The 20,106-nt window shown below is 45.1% G+C and overlaps 2 protein-coding genes across 2 annotated transcripts in view; one reads left to right on the top strand and one right to left on the bottom strand.

Annotated features, from left to right (window-relative positions):
• Nucleotides 1-6,924, top strand: part of PRG4 (proteoglycan 4) — an 18,654-nt gene extending 11,730 nt beyond the window's left edge. The window contains 8 exon segments of the mRNA XM_017736453.1: nucleotides 7-620; nucleotides 622-2,234; nucleotides 3,184-3,270; nucleotides 3,816-3,955; nucleotides 4,615-4,771; nucleotides 5,317-5,496; nucleotides 5,677-5,802; nucleotides 6,733-6,924. Of these exon segments, the coding sequence (XP_017591942.1) occupies nucleotides 7-620; nucleotides 622-2,234; nucleotides 3,184-3,270; nucleotides 3,816-3,955; nucleotides 4,615-4,771; nucleotides 5,317-5,496; nucleotides 5,677-5,802; nucleotides 6,733-6,836 (3,021 nt within the window). The 3' untranslated portion in view covers nucleotides 6,837-6,924.
• The window catches only part of TPR (translocated promoter region, nuclear basket protein), a 32,550-nt gene continuing 19,312 nt past the window's right edge, over nucleotides 6,869-20,106 (bottom strand). The window contains 18 exon segments of the mRNA XM_008635413.2: nucleotides 6,869-7,088; nucleotides 7,987-8,085; nucleotides 8,981-9,099; nucleotides 9,712-9,868; nucleotides 10,013-10,108; nucleotides 10,783-10,889; nucleotides 11,535-11,629; nucleotides 12,229-12,297; nucleotides 13,210-13,394; nucleotides 13,848-13,938; nucleotides 14,466-14,597; nucleotides 14,939-15,136; nucleotides 15,466-15,549; nucleotides 16,385-16,533; nucleotides 17,317-17,589; nucleotides 17,894-18,102; nucleotides 18,930-18,991; nucleotides 19,492-19,697. Coding sequence (XP_008633635.2) covers nucleotides 7,033-7,088; nucleotides 7,987-8,085; nucleotides 8,981-9,099; nucleotides 9,712-9,868; nucleotides 10,013-10,108; nucleotides 10,783-10,889; nucleotides 11,535-11,629; nucleotides 12,229-12,297; nucleotides 13,210-13,394; nucleotides 13,848-13,938; nucleotides 14,466-14,597; nucleotides 14,939-15,136; nucleotides 15,466-15,549; nucleotides 16,385-16,533; nucleotides 17,317-17,589; nucleotides 17,894-18,102; nucleotides 18,930-18,991; nucleotides 19,492-19,697 — 2,387 coding nt within the window. The 3' untranslated portion in view covers nucleotides 6,869-7,032.

The raw sequence follows: 20,106 nt of genomic DNA on the forward strand, positions 1-20,106 counted from the left end.
AACCAGGAGGAAACACCCCCAGGGGAGCCGACAACCCCCAAACCAGAGGAGACAACCCCAGAGGAGCCAACAACACCCATACCTGAGGAGACAACCCCAGAGGAGCCGACAACACTCACACCTGAGGAGACGACCCCAGAGGAGCCAACAACACCCACACCTGAGGAGACAACCCCAGAGGAGCCGACAACTCCCAAACCAGAGGAGACAACCCCAGAGGCGCCGACAACACCTAAACCAGAAGAGACAACCCCAGAAGAGCCGACGACTCCCACACCAGAAGAAACAACCCCAGAAGAGCCGACAACACCAAAACCAGAGGGGACAACCCCAGAGGAGCCAACAACACCCACACCTGAGGAGACAACCCCAGAGGAGCTGACGACTCCCATACCAGAGGGGACAACCCCAGAAGAGCCGACAACCCCCACACCTGAGGGGACAACCCCAGAGGAAACAATGACCTCCACACCTGAGGAGACAACACCCAAACCTGAGGAGACAACCCCAGAGGAGCCGACAACACCCAAACCAGAAGAGACAACCCCAGAGGAGCCGACAACACCCAAACCAGAGGGGAAAACCCCAGAGGAGCCAACAGCACCCACACCTGAGGAGACAACCGCAGGAGCCGACAACTCCTAAACCAGAAGAGACAACCCCAGAGGAGCCGACAACACCCAAACCAGAGGGGAAAACCCCAGAGGAGCCAACAGCACCCACACCTGAGGAGACAACCGCAGAGGAGCCAACCACCCCCACACCAGAGGAGACAACCCCAGAGGAGCCCACAACACCCAAACCAGAAGAGACAACCCCAGAGGAGCCAACAACTCCCACACCTGAGGAGACAACCCCAGAAGAGCCAACAACACCCATGCCAGAAGAGATAACCCTAGAGGAGCCCACAACACCCACACCGGAAGAGACAACCCCAGAAAAGCCAACAACTCCCAAACCAGAAGAGACAACCCCAGAGGAGCCAACAACTCCCAAACCAGAGGAGACAACCCCAGAGGAGCCGACAACAGCCACACCTGAGGAGACAACCCCAGAGGAGCCGACAACACCCAAACCAGAGGAGAAAACCCCAGAGGAGCCCACCACCCCCACACCTGAGGAGACAACCCCAGAGGAGCCGACAACCCCCACACCTGAGGAGACAACCCCAGAGGAGCTGACAACTCCCAAACCAGAGGAGACAACCCCAGAGGAGCCAACAACACCCAAACCAGAGGTGACAACCCGAGACGAACCAGCGACCTTGGCTGACTCTCCTACCACCCCAAAACCTGAAGAGACAACCCCAGAAGAACCTACAACGATGGCAGACTCTCCTACGACCCCTAAAGCCGAAGATGCAGACTCTCCGACCAGCCCTGCAGCTCCTGAGGCCGATAGCACTGCCAGTAAAGCCACAGCTGCTCCTGGCAATGCTGCCGCCACAACAGCTGGTAACGACTCCCCCACAGCTGGGGTAGGCACAATGCTTTCAGATACCACAACTGAGAACAAGGAGACAACAACACCCAAAAAAGACAGAACTACTCTGCTTAAAGACATTTTCACAGCTATGATGACAACAGCTAAACCAGGTGACTCTCCTAAAGGTATGGATGACATTCCAAACACAACTCCTATGGCCAAGCAACCTGCCACTGCAGCAGCTGAATCAGAAACAACTTCTACAGACACCAAGACTTCAACAACAGCAGCCACAGCTCCCTTGCCCAATCCCACTGTGCTGGTAACAACCATCAAAGAAGATTCAACTCCTCAACCCAGTGAGGCTGTAACACTAAATGAAAAAGAGGCAACTACAGAAACTGAGCAGGCTGGGCCAGCAGCAGACAAAGATAGCCCAGGTGCTGCTTGTGTTATTGTGGAGATGACAACAGCTGGTAAAAAAGAGGTAACAACCATCAAAGAAATGGGCACTACACCTGAAAAAGAAATGGAAGATGTCACTGAAAAGGCCCCTAGTATTGACAAAGAAGAGGTAACTACAGTTACCAAAGAAACCACAACAAGGGATAAAAAGGACACGATAGAAGAAATGTATCTTTTGTCTAATGGGACATCCAAGCCAACAATACATTTCCAGGAGGTCACTGAGGCCAGAGAAGAGCCTCACCCAACCGAACCCGAAACTCTGCCAGCAAAAGAAGAGCCCGAGATAAACAAGCCTTTAATACAGGTTGGGGACCTGCCAGTGTTCCCTGGAGAAACACAAGGTAAGTGCATTCCAGCAGGTACAAAAGCACCAATAACTCGTGGGAACACGGCAGTATCCCATGGGCAGCCACAACCACAGCACCACAGCTGCCAGTGTCCTTAACACTGAAACCTCAGTTCTCAGCTGTGGAGTTAGTTAAATCCTCCAGGTAGTTTAGAACATGATCTAAATTAATTAGTTTCAGTAATTGGTCCTACTGAAAATTATTTGCTGTAAGTACTGTAGAAGATGCAAACAGACAAAAAGTCAAGGGAAGAAGATGACAAATTTCTAAATTCCATGAAAAAATTGCTAGAAGTCAGGCTGCATATCCACCCTCACTCATGGTATCCAACCTGGTGTTTTGTAGCCACCTACTCAAAATGTCATATAAGAGAGACAAGAAGTCTCTTGTTTGTGATTTTTGCCACAGCATTTTTCATGCCCTCTATTTATTTTAATCAGATATAGCCTGCAGGTTCTTGGGCAATTTTTCAATTGTATACTGAAAGATATTTTGGGGGGATAACTTAGTGGTTTAGATGCAAAATACTTGAATTTCAGTGTAAAAGAGATTAATCCTTCCTTTATATTTAACTGCATATATACATTTAACTGAAAGAAAGTGTAAGTGCTTTTTTTTTTTAAGAAATAATGAGAGGGAAGAGAAGCCACTAAAACAGCTTAAAGGAAAAATAAAATCCTAGAGCATGGGGTAAGTCTATGAGGGATGTAGCACACGAGGTGTTTGTAGGTGTTTTCCTCAATTACAGGTGCCTAGGTGGCAATAAGCAAATACACCCACACCTGGTCACTCGGCACTGCTGGGGCCACAGCACCAGAGCCGAACTTCCCGAGAACGCATCCCCGGCAAGGGATTAATCCCTGGCCCGCTGGCGGGGGCGAAGGGGAAAGCTAAGGCCGTTCTTGTGGAACATTGAACAAACCCACCTGGCTATGTTTTGCAGAGAGGAAAGACGAGAAGGACCTGTGCAGCGGGAAGCCAGCGGACGGCATGGTCGCTCTGCCCAATGGCACCCTGGCCGTCTTCCGAGGTGAGACTGTTACAAACATCCTCCACCTGCCCCGGCTCTGGCTCCGGCCCTGGCCCCTGCCCTCCTCCCTCACCTTTCCCGGACCCAGTCCTTCACCCTCACCTGCCCTGGCCGCCTCCTCTTCCTCCCTCGCCTTTCTCGGACCCAGTCCTTCACCCTGACCTGACCGCCACCGCTGCCTCCCCCTCCTCATCCCTCACCTTTCCCGGACCCAGTCCTTCACCCTCACCTGCCCCGGCCTCCTTCTCCTCCCTCACCTGCTCTGCCCCCCTCTCTTACTTTCTCCTTCTTTCTCACCCACCCTTGCTCCCCTCCTCACCTCCTCCTTCTCCCTCACCTGCCCCATCGCTCTTCCTCCTTTTTCCTCCCTCACTCGCCTCGGTGCCCTCACCCCTCGCGAAACTCTCCCGAGCCCAGAGCCCGCCCCGCCAGATCTCTCACGGGCTCGGCTCAGCCGCGTCCCCGAGGCACGACGGCGCTGTCCCGTCGCTATCCCCGGGGCAGGACGTGCTGTCCCCGGCGCCCCTCACGCCTTTTCCCCGCAGGTCACTATTACTGGCTGCTGAACGGCCGGGCCCCGCCGACCACCAACCCCCGCCGGATCAGCGACGGCTGGGGCATCCCCTCACCCATCGACTCCGTCTTCTCCAGGTGCAACTGCGATGGGAAAACCTTCTTCATCAAGGTGGGAGCGGTCCCGGCCGGCGGGATGGGGCGAGGCTGATGAGCAGCTGGGGAGGCTCAGCCTGGAGCAAAGGAGGCTCAGGGGGGACCTTGTGGCTCTGCACAAGTCCCTGACAGGAGGGGGCAGCCGGGGGGGTCGGGCTCTGCTCCCAGGGAACAGGGACAGGAGGAGAGGGAACGGCCACAAGCTGTGCCAGGGGAGGCTTAGATTGGATATCAGGGAAAAAATTGCCTAAACTTGTTCCCAGTATGCTTCCCAACCTGCAATAAAAATTATAATGAAGTGCCCATGCCTCATTAAAGCTGTTGCATAGTAATTCCCCAATAAATCATTCAATCCTGGAATTCAAACTGCTTGTTATATCTATGCAAATTTAAGAGATTAGAAAGCAAACCCCTTTGTTCAGTAACCCCTCTTAAAAATTAGCTTCTAAGATACTCTAGCCCAACTCAAAGGTTGTCAAAGATGGTATTTTATGAAGTTGTAGTAGTTTTATTCCATTTGAAATGGACGTAGGAGTGATTCCAGTCAGATTTTCAATGTAGCTATCAAAGTGCTAGTGTTTATTTATGGATTATTCTTCATGTTTTTGTTGCAGTTCAATAACCAAGAGTTAGCTTCCTCTAAAGCTCTTTTTTTTTTTTCCCTTAACTGCTCAGGGTCCCCTGTACTGGCGCTTCACTAATGGTGTTATGGATAAAGGCTATCCCAAACCTCTCGCAACTGGATTTGCAGGGTTAAGTGGGAGAATAGTAGCAACCCTCCCTGTGGCAAGATACAACAACAGACCAGAATCTGTTTATTTTATCAAAAGAGGTATGTCTCGTATTCCTGAAGTTCAGGGAACATCAAAAGGTGCTTGAATTGCCTTGGTCAGGACTAAAACTGTTTCTCTTGACCCAAAGACCTATTTCTTTCAAACTGAGAAACATAAGTGATGTCAGTGCTCCAGGTGCTCAAAAATAGCCTGAAGCTTAAAAAAATTTGTGTTAGTACTTGGAAGTCTTTCAGTGCATTTTAAACCAGGTCTGTATGGGTGAGAATCCAGGAATCCAGCACTCTAGTGGCTAAACATTGAAATAAGTTTTATCTGGTGGTAAAGCTATTTCAGTCTCAATTAGGGAAGGGAAGGCTTTAATCTTGCTGGTTCGTAACTATGTATGGAAATTTCCTTCTCTATTTCTGATTTCTATTTTAAAGTAATTTCCTTATCTTACAAGAATGTTATTTGTTACTGATTTCCAGTGTGTGATATGAATATAGTGACATTTTCATACCTGATCAAGCTGGTGGTTGGGTGTTTTTGGGGGGGGGTTATTGATTTATTTTCTTTAAGCTAACTAACCAAACATGTGTTTTAGATGGGAACATCCAGCAGTATGTGTACAGACAAGAACCAGCCAAGAAGTGTCAAAGAAGGGCGCAGGTCACCATCAGATACCCAGCCTTTGTCCCCAGAGTTGTCATCAGGCGGCGCTTCCAGCGCGCCGTGCGCATGCCAACTGTCATCCGCACTGTCAGGATCCACCCCCACCCCTCTGGTAATGTGGTCACTAAGGTTCTCCTAGACAGCTGCTTTCACCTCTGTAGGTTCTGACACAACATTGTTTGGTTTCTTTAAATACAGTACTTTTAAAGGTTTTAATGGCTGTAGGTGACACAGTCCCATGACAGCTGCAGCAGTGCCACAGCTCCTCACGGAGGGTTCCTTTTGCTTGCAGGCATTCTGCGCAAGGAAATCCAAATGACAACGTACTGGAGAGGGCTCCCCAAAGTTGTCCACTCAACTCTCTCCGTGCCCAACCAGAGCAAGCCCGATGGTTACGATTACTACGCCTTCTCTTACAGTAAGTAAAGCTAAAGCACATCACTGGATCTCAAAAGACACGGGTGGGGAAGAAAAAAGCTCCTGTTATCGCTTGTGGTACTACTTTCAGCGCTACTAAAAAGTCCTGAGAATTAAAATGTTGCCCATAATCAAGAGATGTTTCTGTTAAAAGTCAGTAGTTACAGGACAATGTGCAGCCCCGAAATACGGAGGTTCAAAGCAGCCAGTTGGGGAATGGATTGCCAGGGAGTTCAGCCTTGTGAAGTGACTTAAGTGAAGAATTATGTTAATGATAGACTGAAGTCCTTGGATCACTACATAGCAATAGTTTTTCACTGGCTTCTATGGAACTATGTTTCTGACAAAACACAAAAAGGAGGGACATGAACCACTTGACTTAGATAAAAAAAATTATTTTTATGATCCCAGATTAGGTAGACTCATTCCCCCAGCCAGGATCCCATATAAGCGTTCCTCAGATTTTTCTGAAAATAAAAGCTCTAAGAACAAGCCATACCCAAATACAGGATATTAAAGTCCCCGTCAGTAAGATCCAATTCCTCATGTTGGAGGAATCGGCCTCACAGGCCCATTTACACTCAGAGACCATGGACTTCCCACTTCTGTAGTGAGTGCAAGATTGCTGTGGATTTAGATTGTTTGATTTCCAAATTCTTAAGACTGTTTTTGTGTTCTAGCAATACAAGAACACTGCTCCTGGGACAGATTTAATTATTAGCAGTGCTATAAAACTTAATGCAACCCAGGACATGTGAAAAATAAAGCTAAGGACAGAAACTTACTATTGGAGCCTCTCAGCTCCCTATACGGAATGGAAAATCTGTTGTTCAGGCCTAAATGACATTAAAATGCAGGCTTGAATTTCTGGATTCTTCCCATGTATTAAATGTAGTTTCTGGAATTTAATCCTGACCTCTCTTCCTTTCAGATCGGTACTACAGTTTGGATATTGGCAAAAGAATGGCACGACCTGTTACTGCTCTCACAGGAAAGACTGTATCCAAAGACTGGTACAACTGTCCCAGCAAGTGATGCACAGCAGAGGAGTTTAAAAAAAGATGCCATTTGAATGTCAACATTTTTTCTAATTTTATTAATAAAAGACATTGAAATGTGTGCACACAGCTCTAAGTATGAAATGCTGCTTCAAGCTCTGACTTCATTACACTAAGCAACCACAGGCAAACTGGCACTTTGTATACACAGCTGGAAGTACTTTACAATTAATTTAACTAATGTTTCCTCTGTTCAGGCCTCCTCTGCCTCCCATGGCATGAGTTACACCTGTGCAGGGAAAGAAAACAAGTGCATTAGTGTAAACATATGATACTTCATCCTTCCCTAAGGAATTGTCAGGGCAGTGGAGTGGTTCCTTTCTGACACAGTTCAAGCTCCTCTCTCTCCCCTAAGCCTGGTGACACATGTACATGTCACCTGGGTCATGCAAAAGGCTGGGGGTGACTTGTGATCCTGAGCCAAACCAATGAGCAGAGGATTCCTACTACACCTGAAATCAGTTAGTCCCTGCCTTTTTGTTATTAAAAAAAATGGTGACACATGGAAGAAAATCTATCCTAGTCCCACCTCCTTATTTTTTTCCCCTTAAAATACCAGCTGACCTATATTTCAATGCTAATATTGAGTCATCTACAATGTTAAAATAATGCAAAACAGAATAAAATCCATCTAAGGCTTTTTCTTAATACAGAAGTTGCAAACAACTATTTCTTGTCATGGTTTAACTCTATTGCACTAAAAAAACTGTAATACTTCCAATAAAGCTTTTTTTCAATGAGTACACATTGATATAACTGGAACCCTTTAATATACTAAATGGAAATTGCTCTAATGCCAAAATCAGAAGTTTATAAACTGCTGTCCTAACAGGATTTTTAAAACCTTCTTTTAAAACTTTGAAGTATAAGATCTAATGCCCTTTACTTTCTCTCTACTGGTAAGAGCCAGGTGCCACTGCAGAAGGAAGTTTTCCTGTGTGAAACCTGCTCAACCTAACACACTAAACCCAAACTAGAGCTCTTAGGCTCACACGCCAAACTCGAGGGCAGGGCTGCTGTGTCACTCCACATCTGCCAGCAAGGCCAGCTTCAGAGGTGGTGGCCACAGGAGGGGTGCTGGAGCTGTGTCTGCAGCAGGCTGGCTGGGAGCAGCCGGGAGCACTTACCCCTCTGCCTGTTGAACTGGCGGCCACGCACGCCTGTCCTCAGCGTCGGGGGCTGCAGCCGGACACGGCGAAGAGACTTGGGCTGAGTGCTGCTCGTGTCTGTGGGGAGAGACAGAAAGGGCGGCTGTGCCTGCCAGATTCTCACTCTTCATCTTTCCATGTTTTTGTATGTGTTATGCTTGCTTTACTTTAGAATGATGAAGGTGCCTCCTTATTTCATTGACCTCTCCTCCAATATAAATAAAAGCTTCAAAACAAGTAAGTTTGGGACTTCTTTTGCTATCTATACAAGGGGGTCAATTGATAACTCAATAGAGATTAACTTATTGTTGTTTCACAATTTAATTAAAAATATTTTTAAAGCTGACATCAAATATGCCAGTGGATAAATCACTAAAGTATCAGTAACATTTGCTCCCTGAAGCGTTATTTCACTTGGCCTACTCCTGTTACTGTAGTCCAAGGAAAAATGGTTTGCTGAAGTACCAAAGGATTTATAAGCATCAAAATATGACCTTGCTCTAAGAGAATCTGGGCAGACCTCAGAGCCCCTTCCAGTAACTAAAGGGGCTACAGGAGAACTGGAGAGGGACTTGGGACAATGGCCTGTAAGGACAGGAGAAGGGGGAATAGCTTCCCACTGCCAGAGGGCAGGGTTAGATGGGATATTGGGAAGGAATTGCTCCCTGAGAGAGTGGGGAGGCCCTGGCACAGGTTGCCCAGAGCTGTGGCTGCCCCTGGATCCCTGGAAGTGTCCAAAGCCAGGCCGTGCAGGGCTTGGAGCACCCTGGGCTAGTGGAAGGTGAGCCTGCCCATGGCAGGGGTGGGATTGGATGGGCTTTGAGGTCCCTTCCACCCCAAACCATTCTATGAGTCTGTGATTTTAACAGTTTTATCTTATTTTGTATATCCTGGCTACCAGCCATGATGCCGGACAAAGGAATTCCCACTCTTAATGAAAAGGTATGAACTGCTTTTGCTGATTATCCTGTACCTGCAGATGAACTTGAAGGAGGATCCTGACTAGTTGAAGGAAGATCTGACTCATCAGATGCTTGAACAGATTCTTCTTCTTGCTGGCTATCGATTTCTAGACCTGCTTCTGAAGTAATGCTAGAAGGGAAGGAGTGGGAGGAGAAGCATGGAAGTGTATTTACATAGTTTCAAAAAGCTCAGGAAAAAAACCCCTGTCTTGGAACATAGAGATTCAATGAAAATCAAAAGTAAAATACAGCATAAAATTATAAACTATCCCCTTTTGGATCTTTACTTCATCATAATTCAACATACAGCAATTATTATAAATATTAAAAGTTGCACTTGTAAAGCAAAAGACAAAATTATTTGTCTACAAAATTCAGTAAGAACTCCTTATTCCACCCTGATGCTTCATCTTTTGTACATGCACTGTCTTGACTGGGTGACTTAGCCATATATGTGTGCTTTGCATGAAGCGTGATTTTCTGTATTACACAGGAATACCTTAGTCTTTATTCTGCAAACTGATCCTTCAACCCATGTCTTGCCATCAGTATTTGACTACTGCAGACTCCTCTGCATTCTTAAAAAATGTAATTTTTTTTTTTGGTGACTTTTATATTAACTTTGTTAAATCCCAAGGAGAAAATCAGCAGAAAACACCATTACCAAACGCTGTCTGAGCTGCCCCTGAGTGACAATGAACATGCCAGAAGCGCTACCAAAACCAAAACAGTGGTGCTTTACCCTTCAGACTCCGCCTCTGCGAAGACCTCATCGGCATCGTCGCCGGCGCCGGGCTCGGTGGTGGTGGACAGGCTGCCAGTGGAGGTGGTGACCATGGGCACGGACTGGGACGCGTGCTCCGAGGCGTCGGCCGAGGCGCTCTCTGTGAACACCGTCACTGCGGGGAGCACAGGCAGCCTCAGCCCCTGCCCACAGAGCCCCTGCCCGGGACAGGCAGCTCGGGGACAGGCTGCCCTGTGCTCCTGAGGCATAATCATGGGGAATTATTCCCTGCTTTGCTCTGCAAACCCCTGCCTCTTACCTGGTGCTGCTACTTGTAATGGTGTTGTGGGGACACTACGACCCCCTGATTCCTCCTCGTGGGCAAGGAACAGTGGGGTTTCATACATCCCTAAACCTGCAACACAAAGTTCCAGTGACAATCTATCCAAATAAGCAGCTAAAAAAAAAGGATTAACTGATGTCTTCCCTCTGAACACTTGATGAAATCCAGCCACTTGTATTTAAGCAGATTTTTGTTATTTTGTTTTGACTTACTGTCAGAGCTGGTCGTAATTTATTGGAAGGTAAAACCTTGATGAAAATATTACTGCTTGTTTTTTAACTTTCATCCTTGCCTTATGCCATTATTTTGCTGTGAGCTGTCTCCAGAGAACAGCCTGTGTTCCATGCCAACAGGGATGCCAGGGAAAGGGACAGATTCAGACCAACAACAAGCACAACAGCTTGGCCATCTCTGAGCAGGTAAGGATATAGCCCAAAGATTTCTTTGCATTTGCTGTTTTCCCCTATTGTTTCACTACAGGGAAGCTACAACCAACAGTAAAATTGAAGTTAAAAACCATTCCTTCAATATTTCATTCAATTTCAAAATCCTAACACAACTAAAAATGTAGCAGTTTGAAGAAAACACCTTCTCACTTTCTGTTATTCTTTCTCTGCTGACAATTATTTATGAGTTGCAGGTTTCCACACTTCAACAATTTCCTGAAGCAGAATTGTGTTTTGTTGACTGAATTATCTCTTTTTCACTCAAAGACCCGTGGAAAAGAGAGCCCAGAACTACTTTACCTCCTTGTGATGCCAGCTGCCCAAGATCAGAGTGACTGGAGCTGGTTTGTGGCATATCTTCAGGGGGCCCAAATCTGAACCGAGGAACTCCAGCTACCTGGGGGGAACTGGCAAAATACAGACTTAAGGAATTCTGCAAATTCCCCAAAGATGGGGGTAGGGGGGAAGAACTTTCTGACCAAGAGAACAAATCATGCATGAGACAAAATGAACTAATACTGACCATAAAAATCAGCTGAGCTACTGCTAAATAAACAGCAATTAGCTTCTCAAATTATTGGGAATGCATTCAAAATCAGTAGAACACTCCTGATGAGAACATTCTTTACTTATCCGTTCTATGAACTCTCAGAATTTTAAGTGGATTGCTGGACATGTCCAGAACATCCCAAAGCAAAAATGGAGCTAACTTTTCCTACTTTTATTGGCAGTATTAATGGGGAGAGAGGAAGAATGAGGAAGGAAATCAGATATAACATTTTTTTGTTTGTTTAATGTCTTCTTAGATCACCAAGTTACAATACACTGGAGATTATTCACTTCCTAATTTGCTGATCAGTTATATGACACACAATTCAAACAATAATTACTTATCTGCACATGCAGTTATCCATCCTACTACCTAGCATGTTACTCCAATCACAAGTTCATTTAATGTAAATTTATTTTCATTCCACTGGAAAATAGAAATAAAACAAATAAAGAATAGAGAAAAGCCTTTTTTTTTTCCTTTTTCTTTTCACACTACTTACTGAATGGCTTCTGCAAATCCATCTGTACGATGTGGAACTACAAGAGTTGGTGTGCTTGGAACTGTTCTGTCCTCATCATCAAAGAAGTGCTGCTGCTGGAAAAAAAGAGACTGATATGAGAGCCTACAATGTATTTCCAGTTTTTACCAGCTGAGATACAGGCTGATTTTTCCACACAGTCCAGCAAAACAAAGACAGATTTAGCTCTGACAAAATTCTTGTTTAATTTCCGACATGAAAAGCTGATGCCTTTGATCTCACAAAAGGTACTTTAGTCAGTCAGTCTCTTTTCTCTCACTGAACCTGCATTTGTTCTGCCAAATACAGCTGAATAAAGGGTTCAAAATTAGCTGATGGGACAGCATAAACTAGCCTTGTTCCTTTAGGATGAGCCTGAACCCAGCATGACTTTTTCCAGCAACATAGCCACTGTGACTGACTCTAAAAACAAGTAAAACCACCTTAAACAAAACCAATTGAGCCTCTTTTGAAGTCTTTTACTTCCTGGGAGTTTTCTAGTCCTTGCCTTCCATTAACACAGGAATTAACAGGAGTAGGATATTTTCTGCAAGACTACAGAAACCATCCCCCCCTGAAATCAGCAGCCAGGCTTCTTTAACAACCAAAATAAACCCCAAGAATTAGGAATGTTCCCTCAAAGCAGGTCTTTAGTAGTAGATTTTGATACACTCACCATTCCACCTATCCCAGGGGTCAGCTGAAGTCCTCGCCCCACCGACTGTCTTCGAGTCATCTGGATTCTCTTTATGGGAAAGAAAAGAGGGAAGTAGTGTAAATGTGGTCCCATAATTCTAACAACATACAAGCATTCAGTCAGAGCCAAGGGCAGCAGCTAATTGAGCAAATATAGCAATCATCATGAAATCACAGAATATCCTGCGCTGGAAGGGACCCACAAGGATCATCAAGAACAACCCCTGCATGCAGGACAGCCCCAAGAAATCCAGGAAGAGCCTGAGAGCGCTGTCCAAACACTCCTGGAGCTCTGGCAGTCTTGGGGCCATGAGCAGGCTCCCTGGGGAGCCTGTTCAGTGCCCCACCACCCTCTGGGGTACAATGTGTATATTCTGGGCAAGTGACAGTAACATTCTACTCAAGTCTCTACCGAATACAGAAAACTGGCACACAGAAATATTGTGATCCCAAGTCTCAGCCCAAGTTAATGGTAAAGGATCGTTTCAGTCAGGATATGTTTGAAGAATTCCTGTTTTTAATTTACAAAATTTACAAAAAATTTACAAAATTTACAGGTCTTCAACAAAGCATACTCATGGGTCAGGCACTGACTGTGAAAGGTTTAACTTGGAAAATAAATGGCAGCATTCCTTTGCCCCATCTACATTGGGGAAGAGACTCATAAAAACCTTCCAATGTGAGCTACAACCTGGTCAAGAAAAGCTTTTTTAGTGAAAATATCATCAGCCCCTGACTGACATAGCACTGGTATAATATAGTAAGAATTCCAAGATAAGAAGCAGTAAGGCACTTGGGATGGATTTATATGTTCCCTGTCCAGACATTAAGTCACTTTGCTCAGCTACCATTTCTAGGGTGCTGAACAGCTGGCAACTTTTTTCCCCAATGGATTTTATTTATAAGAAACCATACAGTAATTTTTTTCAAAGTCTTCTGAGGTGTTGGAGCTGGTTTGTACCTGCACTGGGGGCCCCAGCTCCTGGGGAGGGGCGTGGATGGTGAGCCGTGGGGGCAGAGGGTGCGGTGGCCTCCTTGGGGACTGCGGGGGCCGTGGGCCCTGGCGCTCGGATGCCGATGACGGCTGCTGCTCCCTCGGGCTCTCGTGGGGAAACGTGGACTCTGCAGCACTTGTGCTACCTTCTCCTACAACACAAATACACAGGGGGAAACCTTAGGAACCACGTTGAAAACATGAAGGCAAATCTTCCAATTCTGCCACGAATTAACACCTTTCTTCCCTTGCAAGCCTGGGGACAGCCCAGTATTGTTATTTAAAACCATTTAAAGAGGACTTCAGTCAGCTACAACAGCAGCACTGAAACCAAGCATTAACTATTAAGGTGCTGATTTAGAGACAGATTAATCCATGGAGCCATTCAGCTTCCACAGCAACCACAGCTTGCAGGATTTTCAATGGAATTTAGAATAAATCCAGAAAAGAACATTTCAAAAGAATCCACATTGCAGGTTGAAATGGCCTTTAGTATTTCACTTATAATTTTACTTTTAAGTGGAGATTTTTACACATGGAAAATAGCCTCTACATTTCCCTCCCCCTACATACCCAGACTGTGAAAAAACATGGAATAACTATACCACTGTTTTGGGAATCTGCTGCCCTTTGGTTGCTTTCAGCTCCTCCCATGCTCTCCTCAGTCTCTGTTCCAGGATCTGTACCATCAGCACCCTAAAACCCCACATAAACAGGGTATGACTAAACAAATTATAGGTTGTAAAGAGACTATAAAAGCAGTACAAAAGTATTCAGAAAGTAAACGAAGTCAAATATATGACAATCTTAAAAGATTTCTGTACATATCTATAGCATTAGGTAAACATATTCTCAACTGTATGAGATTTCAGAAGTTTTGAGTACCTGTGCATACACAAACCTGAACAATGTAGCCACCATCATTTAATAACAACAGACAGTGAAATAACCAGCTCTTGAAAAGCGTCACCAGCTTTGCAACCACAGTATTTGCTGCTGGCTGCTGTGCTTTGTATTTTCATTCAGCCCTCTTAAAAATTCCAAGTTGATTTTTCTTGTGAAAACACCAGTTACAAGAAATTACTATCACCCAGTAGCAGTCTCCACTTTTGGGGATGAATTCACACCAAGATTTTCTCTTCCGAGCATTCACATCTGTGCATTACAGCACCAATTTGTTGCAAGAAATTTAACAGGCTATAAAAGAAAGGTACAAATCTCACCTCAGCATCGTCTGCTTCATATCCATCATTGCCATCAGCACTACCAGTTCCTTCATTGCTGTCGTCACCTTCATCTCCCATCCCCGTGTCTTCATCATCATCCTCATCCTCCTCTTCCTCATCGTCATAATCCTGTGATGAGACAACAAAAGAGCCTTAGGGAAGTGCAGAAAGGGGAGTGGAATAGGCTGGATGTGGTGCACAGATCAACACCCACCCAGACACTCCCTGTCTCCTTCTTCAACAGGACAAGGGTAGGAAAGAAGATGGAAAAGCCTGAGGGTTCAGATAAAGGAAGGTAAAAGAAAAATTAAAGGTGAATTAGCAGGTAGCTTTAAAACACTGCAGATTCAGGCAATGTAAATACAGACCACTTACACAGTCAGAAATAGTTTGATTAAATTAGTCCTGCCTGGTGAGTTTTACAGTTGATGAAAGGCAAAATCATAAAGGAATTCCATGGTAATACATACTTCCTGCTCCCCTTCATTTTCTTCATCATCATCTTCATCATCACTATCAATTACAATGACATCATCTCTCTTGGACTGGCCATCCTGAGATGAAGTGGTGTTTTGTTGGTCTGACTGAAGGGATCCAAGATCTATTGGGATAGACTGGGAAGTCTCCTCGCTGTCCTCCATGGCAGCGTACTCCCCCTGGGTCACACCCTGCCAAAGACCAAAGGCAATCACCAGAACAAACAAAATTAAATGCACCATGTACAACAGCAAGAGAACCCAACTCTGATGCTCAGAGGACAAACAGTTATTGCTGTTCCTCAAAAACTGACCAGAGGAAAGGACAAGAAAGAATGTGATAGGTGACTTAGTGACTGAACAGTGCAAGTCTAAACTTTAAAACATTTTAAGTGGTTTCCATGGAGGAGACCACTTAAACTTGCAGGATTCCATTTGCGATTTCACTTCCAAATATACTGAGAGTTTGGGGGGCAGATGGCTATTTCTGCTGAAGATGTGGGCTTTTCAAATATGCTTACTTCTCCAATGGAGTCTTGTGAGTCTTGATTGTATGTTTGTGCCTCCACCTCTCCATCAGTGCTCTCTTCTGCTGTCACTTCCTCCTGGAAGAAAAAATATTTTTCTCATTTAAAACACATCATTAGCCCTAAACATGTTTGAGATTTTATTTTACTTGTTATAAAAAAAAAAAAAAAAAATTATCTTTTCCCACAAAGATTATGGGCAGCATTTTCTCCCCCTTCCTTAGCAATGCTTTTATCAAGAACCTCACTTCCCTGCCCTGGAGAAATACAACTTCCCCAGTCCACTGGACCTCAGCATCCCGCAATTTTTTCAGGACAAGAAATGAATCATCAAAGTTTCCCATTCTAACTCCAGCCTCCCAGATTCTTAAGTGATAATGTTCTTACACAATCCTGCCCTTTTCCTGTTATGAACATCCCTCTGGCACAGAGTTAATAAAACATCTTTGGCTTCCTTAACACTGTTCATGAGTGGCCTGCTGTGAGGTTCTGTCTCAATTTCATCCCTTTTTCACAGCACATCCCAAATCCCTCACACCAGCATTCACATGCATCTTCTGTAGGCTTTTCTAGCAACTCATCTTTGCTTCCCATCTCCTCAAATACACTGTTTGTCCAGAATTACTGTGGATAAAGATCTTCCAAACCACACTGAAAGAAGTTTGAACTTCTTCCTCCTCAATCCTAGAATATGGCCCTCTCTCTTCCATCCTACAGGTTAAGATTTACGTCATTCATTCTAACTGGTTTAACCTCTGCCTTTTTAGATATCCAAATATAACTGTTTCCTCCCCAAGAGATTAGAAAGTCAATTAAGAATTCACTGATTTGCTCTGAAGTAACACATTTGCTCTTCCCATTAAAATCCTACAAAGGGATAGATGAAGTAGTAGAACTTCATGTTTGTGCAAACCTCAGGTCCAACTCTCTGCATGATTCTCAGTTTCTTTGAAGGAGGTGCATCCACTGTTTCCTCAGAGATCTGGTCCGAGTTCTCCACGGTGTTGTCCTCCTCTTCCTCTCGGGAGCGTTTAGACAGCGAGGAACTGGGGGTAGCTGAAACTTCAAAGCCTCTCAGTTATTTTCAGAACAACATATGTACAAACCAGAAATCAAAAGCTTTGGTATTTTCCTCTGAAGATCACCTCTATTTCTGCACTGAATGACAACAATCAAAATCACAGTGAGCTGTTTCCTAGGCCATGAAAACATCAACCCCTTTAGTTACAAGTCTTAAGCTCTCAGGCCTTTCTTCACAACTTAACTGACCCTAACTATAAGCCTCAGGGTACAACTCAACTATTTCTTCCAACATCTTTGCTTTGGACAAGTACACCTAAAAATTTAACAGAGTTTCAGATGCAAACAGAAAACCCCAACAGTTTGCAGAAATGGTTCTTTTGGGGAACAAATATTCTATTTACACTGCATAGGACAAACAGATGTGCAACAGTGAAATACAGTGAGTAGCTTTAGAGTACCGCCTCTGTTTTAAATTCAAGCTTAAGTAGCTTACTCATGGCTCCTAAAATGAACCTTGCTCACAGTGCCACGAAAGAGAGCCAGCGAGGTTTAATGTACTAAACTCTAAAGCTGCTCTGAATAAGACAAACACAAAGTTTCATTTTCTTTCTACCTTAAGGAATGCAGTGCCAACAGCATTTCAGAGGCCCCATTTCTGACAGTTCAGGAAGGAAGCCTAACTTCCAAAGTTCTTAAAACGTGCAGTAAACTAAGGGAGGGAGAAAAGGCACGCACTGAAGTGAGGCCTGGTTTGCCAAGGGTCTAACTGGAGCTACTTACAGGGAACTGTTGAGCAAAGCAGGCCTACCAAATGACACCAACCTGTGCCAAACACGGCTGTGGAGGTGGAGGGCCTCTCTATCTGGGAGCTCTGCACCACCTCCAGGATGGCAGCGGCTGGCTCCTGAGCTGCAGGCTCCATCTGAGCGTGGCTTTGCTGGGTGGGCTGAACAAATGCAGTGGCCTGTGTCTGCTGCTGCACAGTCAGGATGGGCTGGGCCAGGGAAGTCTGCACGTTGGGGCTGGTGGAGCGCACGGAGCCGCTGGCGCTCCCGAACACTGGGACGTGCTCCACGGGTCCCTCCGACTGCATGGCTGGAAGGCAAACAGCAGCACAGTCAGGGTCTTCACTCATCCAGCACGGCTCACATTCTCCCTCTCAGGCTGCCCTCAACAAGCACAAGCAGTGCTTTGCAGATGAATTAATGTTATGCACATCTCCAGCTGAGGAAGCGCCAACTTTGCTGCAAGTAGAATGGTCATGCAAGCGCAACACTCCAAGACGTGCAGGGACAATGACACCGGGAGGCCCTTCCAAACTTACTACCACCACCATTTCAAGGCAAAAAGGTAGCACTTTTGAGTACCGAGGATCCTTGTACTACAATCAAAAGCTCACCTTCCTGAGTCTCCACCTGTGTTGTTGGCATAACTGTGGCTGTGGGGGTAGTGGTGGGATTGGTGACTGTGGCTGGAGTCACCATTGGACGGATGCTGGCCCTTGGAGTAGACTTATTCCCAGCTATGGCAGCAGCAGTCACTTTACTGGGAGTTGACACAACAGGAGTTGGTTTAATGTTTGCTGTTGGGGGATCTGAAGTGCTGGCACTGAAAAACAGGACATTGGTTTCATCACGGTACAGAAAGCAGATTTTAAAAATAACAAATATATTCTCATAGCCAGAAGCACTCTTTCTTAAAGCTTTTACATTTAAAAGCCTGACAACAGCATAAGGAATTGTCTTCCAAACTTTTTATAGCTGAAAGAAGAGAGACATACTACGCCATCAATACCATTTTATCCATCTTGGAGGACTGACAGATTTCTTCCAAGGTAATCAAGTAGGAATCTACATCAAAATGTTCGTACTGTTGGCTGTGCTGGGACTTTTATTACAGTGAGTAACACACCTTACATCAAAACTGATTCACTCAATACAGAGCAACAGCATCTCTTGGCTGAGACAAGGGGCAGCCAAATTTGTGGAGACATTTTTGAAAGCCTTGCTGTCTAAAGGATGCAGTTTTAACAGCTGAGAGGGAGTTTGTTATCCCAACTCACAGCAACATTTCCCATTTCAAAGCTTAGGCGTTTGACTATTTTATCTGTCATTAGAGTTATCTGTTCAGTCCATTTCTCATTCTTGCACAAGGAAGATCCTTCCCAAAACCAAAAAGGCTAGTTAACAATCAAAATTATATTATCAAAGTTAACAATCAACTTCAAAAATCTTGAAGTCTGAAAACATTTTAAAAAATCTTCCATGTTTCCCAGATACCATGTTCCTGGTGGTTAATACGGCAGTTTACAGCTTAAAAGCTCTATTGATTACACGTAGCTGAGGAGGAATGTATTATGTCAATCAGTATCTTCCCAGTTGTGATAAAGCCAAGAAATATCAACCACAGAAACTCTGCAAAGCCCTTGAACTCACATTCCTCTTTCACCTGAAGCTGGAGTAGACTTGAGTGAGATTTGCCTCTGCTGTTCCGGGACCTATTAGGTAAGGAACAGAAAGATCATGTCATGTACACATGAAACAGAGCAGGCAACAAGGAAAACACTTCAGCACTTTGCTAACAAGTCTGTGAGAGAAATGTTTGCTGGGCATTTACCTGAGCAGACTCCATAATTATGGCAAATTCCCCAAACCAAATCATACTAGCCATACCAAGGCTGGAATACAATTTCGTAATTGCTCAGGTATTTTCTGAAGCTTTGAGACATGAACCTGTTATACTGAATGCATCGGTAAAACACAAAAGATAGAGGGCAGAGTGTGAACAGCTCCTTGGCTGATTCACAGCAAATGACAGAACTGCCTGCTTGTTGGCACTGGGAATTCTGATTAGGGCAGGGAATTTAAATTAAGTTCTGAATCCTTCCTGAAACCAGCCTGTGTATTTCCAAGAGCAGGGCACGGTGGCACCTGAGTCCAGGCTAGGCACTGGTGGCCTGGCTGCTGTCCCAGGGCTGCCTGTCAGGACTTTTTGTACCTTGTTTGTGGACTCCGGGGGCTCGTCCCGCTGCTCGTGGTGCCTCTCCTGCTGCTCCCGGAGCTCCCTCTCCAGGCGGCAGATCCGCCCCTCGTACTGGGACTTCAGGGCGCTCATCCGCACCTCCAGCTCCGTCTTCTGCTCCTCCAAGGAGCTGCTCTTCTGCTTCCACTCCTCATTTTCCTTTGTGAGCTGTTCCTTAGTACCTGGTGGAACAGGAAAGGGTTCAGCCTCGCTGAATCTGCACACTGAATGCCTGGGTGTTTTACCAGGTCACTGAAGTGTTCTGAAATCCTAAAAATGTTAAGCTACAAGAGGAAATCTGGGAGGCAATTATGCCATTTTTCTATTTAATTGCAATTAAAAAAAAAGAAACCAAAGGTAGAAAAATATATAATAAATATGGATAAATAAAAAACTTAAACAAGTAGTCCCAAAAGAACACGATGTTTTCTGCAAGCTCTTACACCATCATTCCTCTCAGTGACATTTAAAAACAGAGGAGACAATGTGTTTTGCACCTGTACATTTAGGGAAGGGGAGAATTACCCAAGCTGTTACTAGGGCCAATCTGCTCTAATCAACAGAAGGATCAAAAATGGGGGTTATCATGTT

This window comes from Corvus brachyrhynchos, unplaced genomic scaffold, assembly GCF_000691975.1.
Source record: "Corvus brachyrhynchos isolate BGI_N302 unplaced genomic scaffold, ASM69197v1 scaffold155, whole genome shotgun sequence".
NCBI classification, from domain to species: domain Eukaryota; kingdom Metazoa; phylum Chordata; class Aves; order Passeriformes; family Corvidae; genus Corvus; species Corvus brachyrhynchos.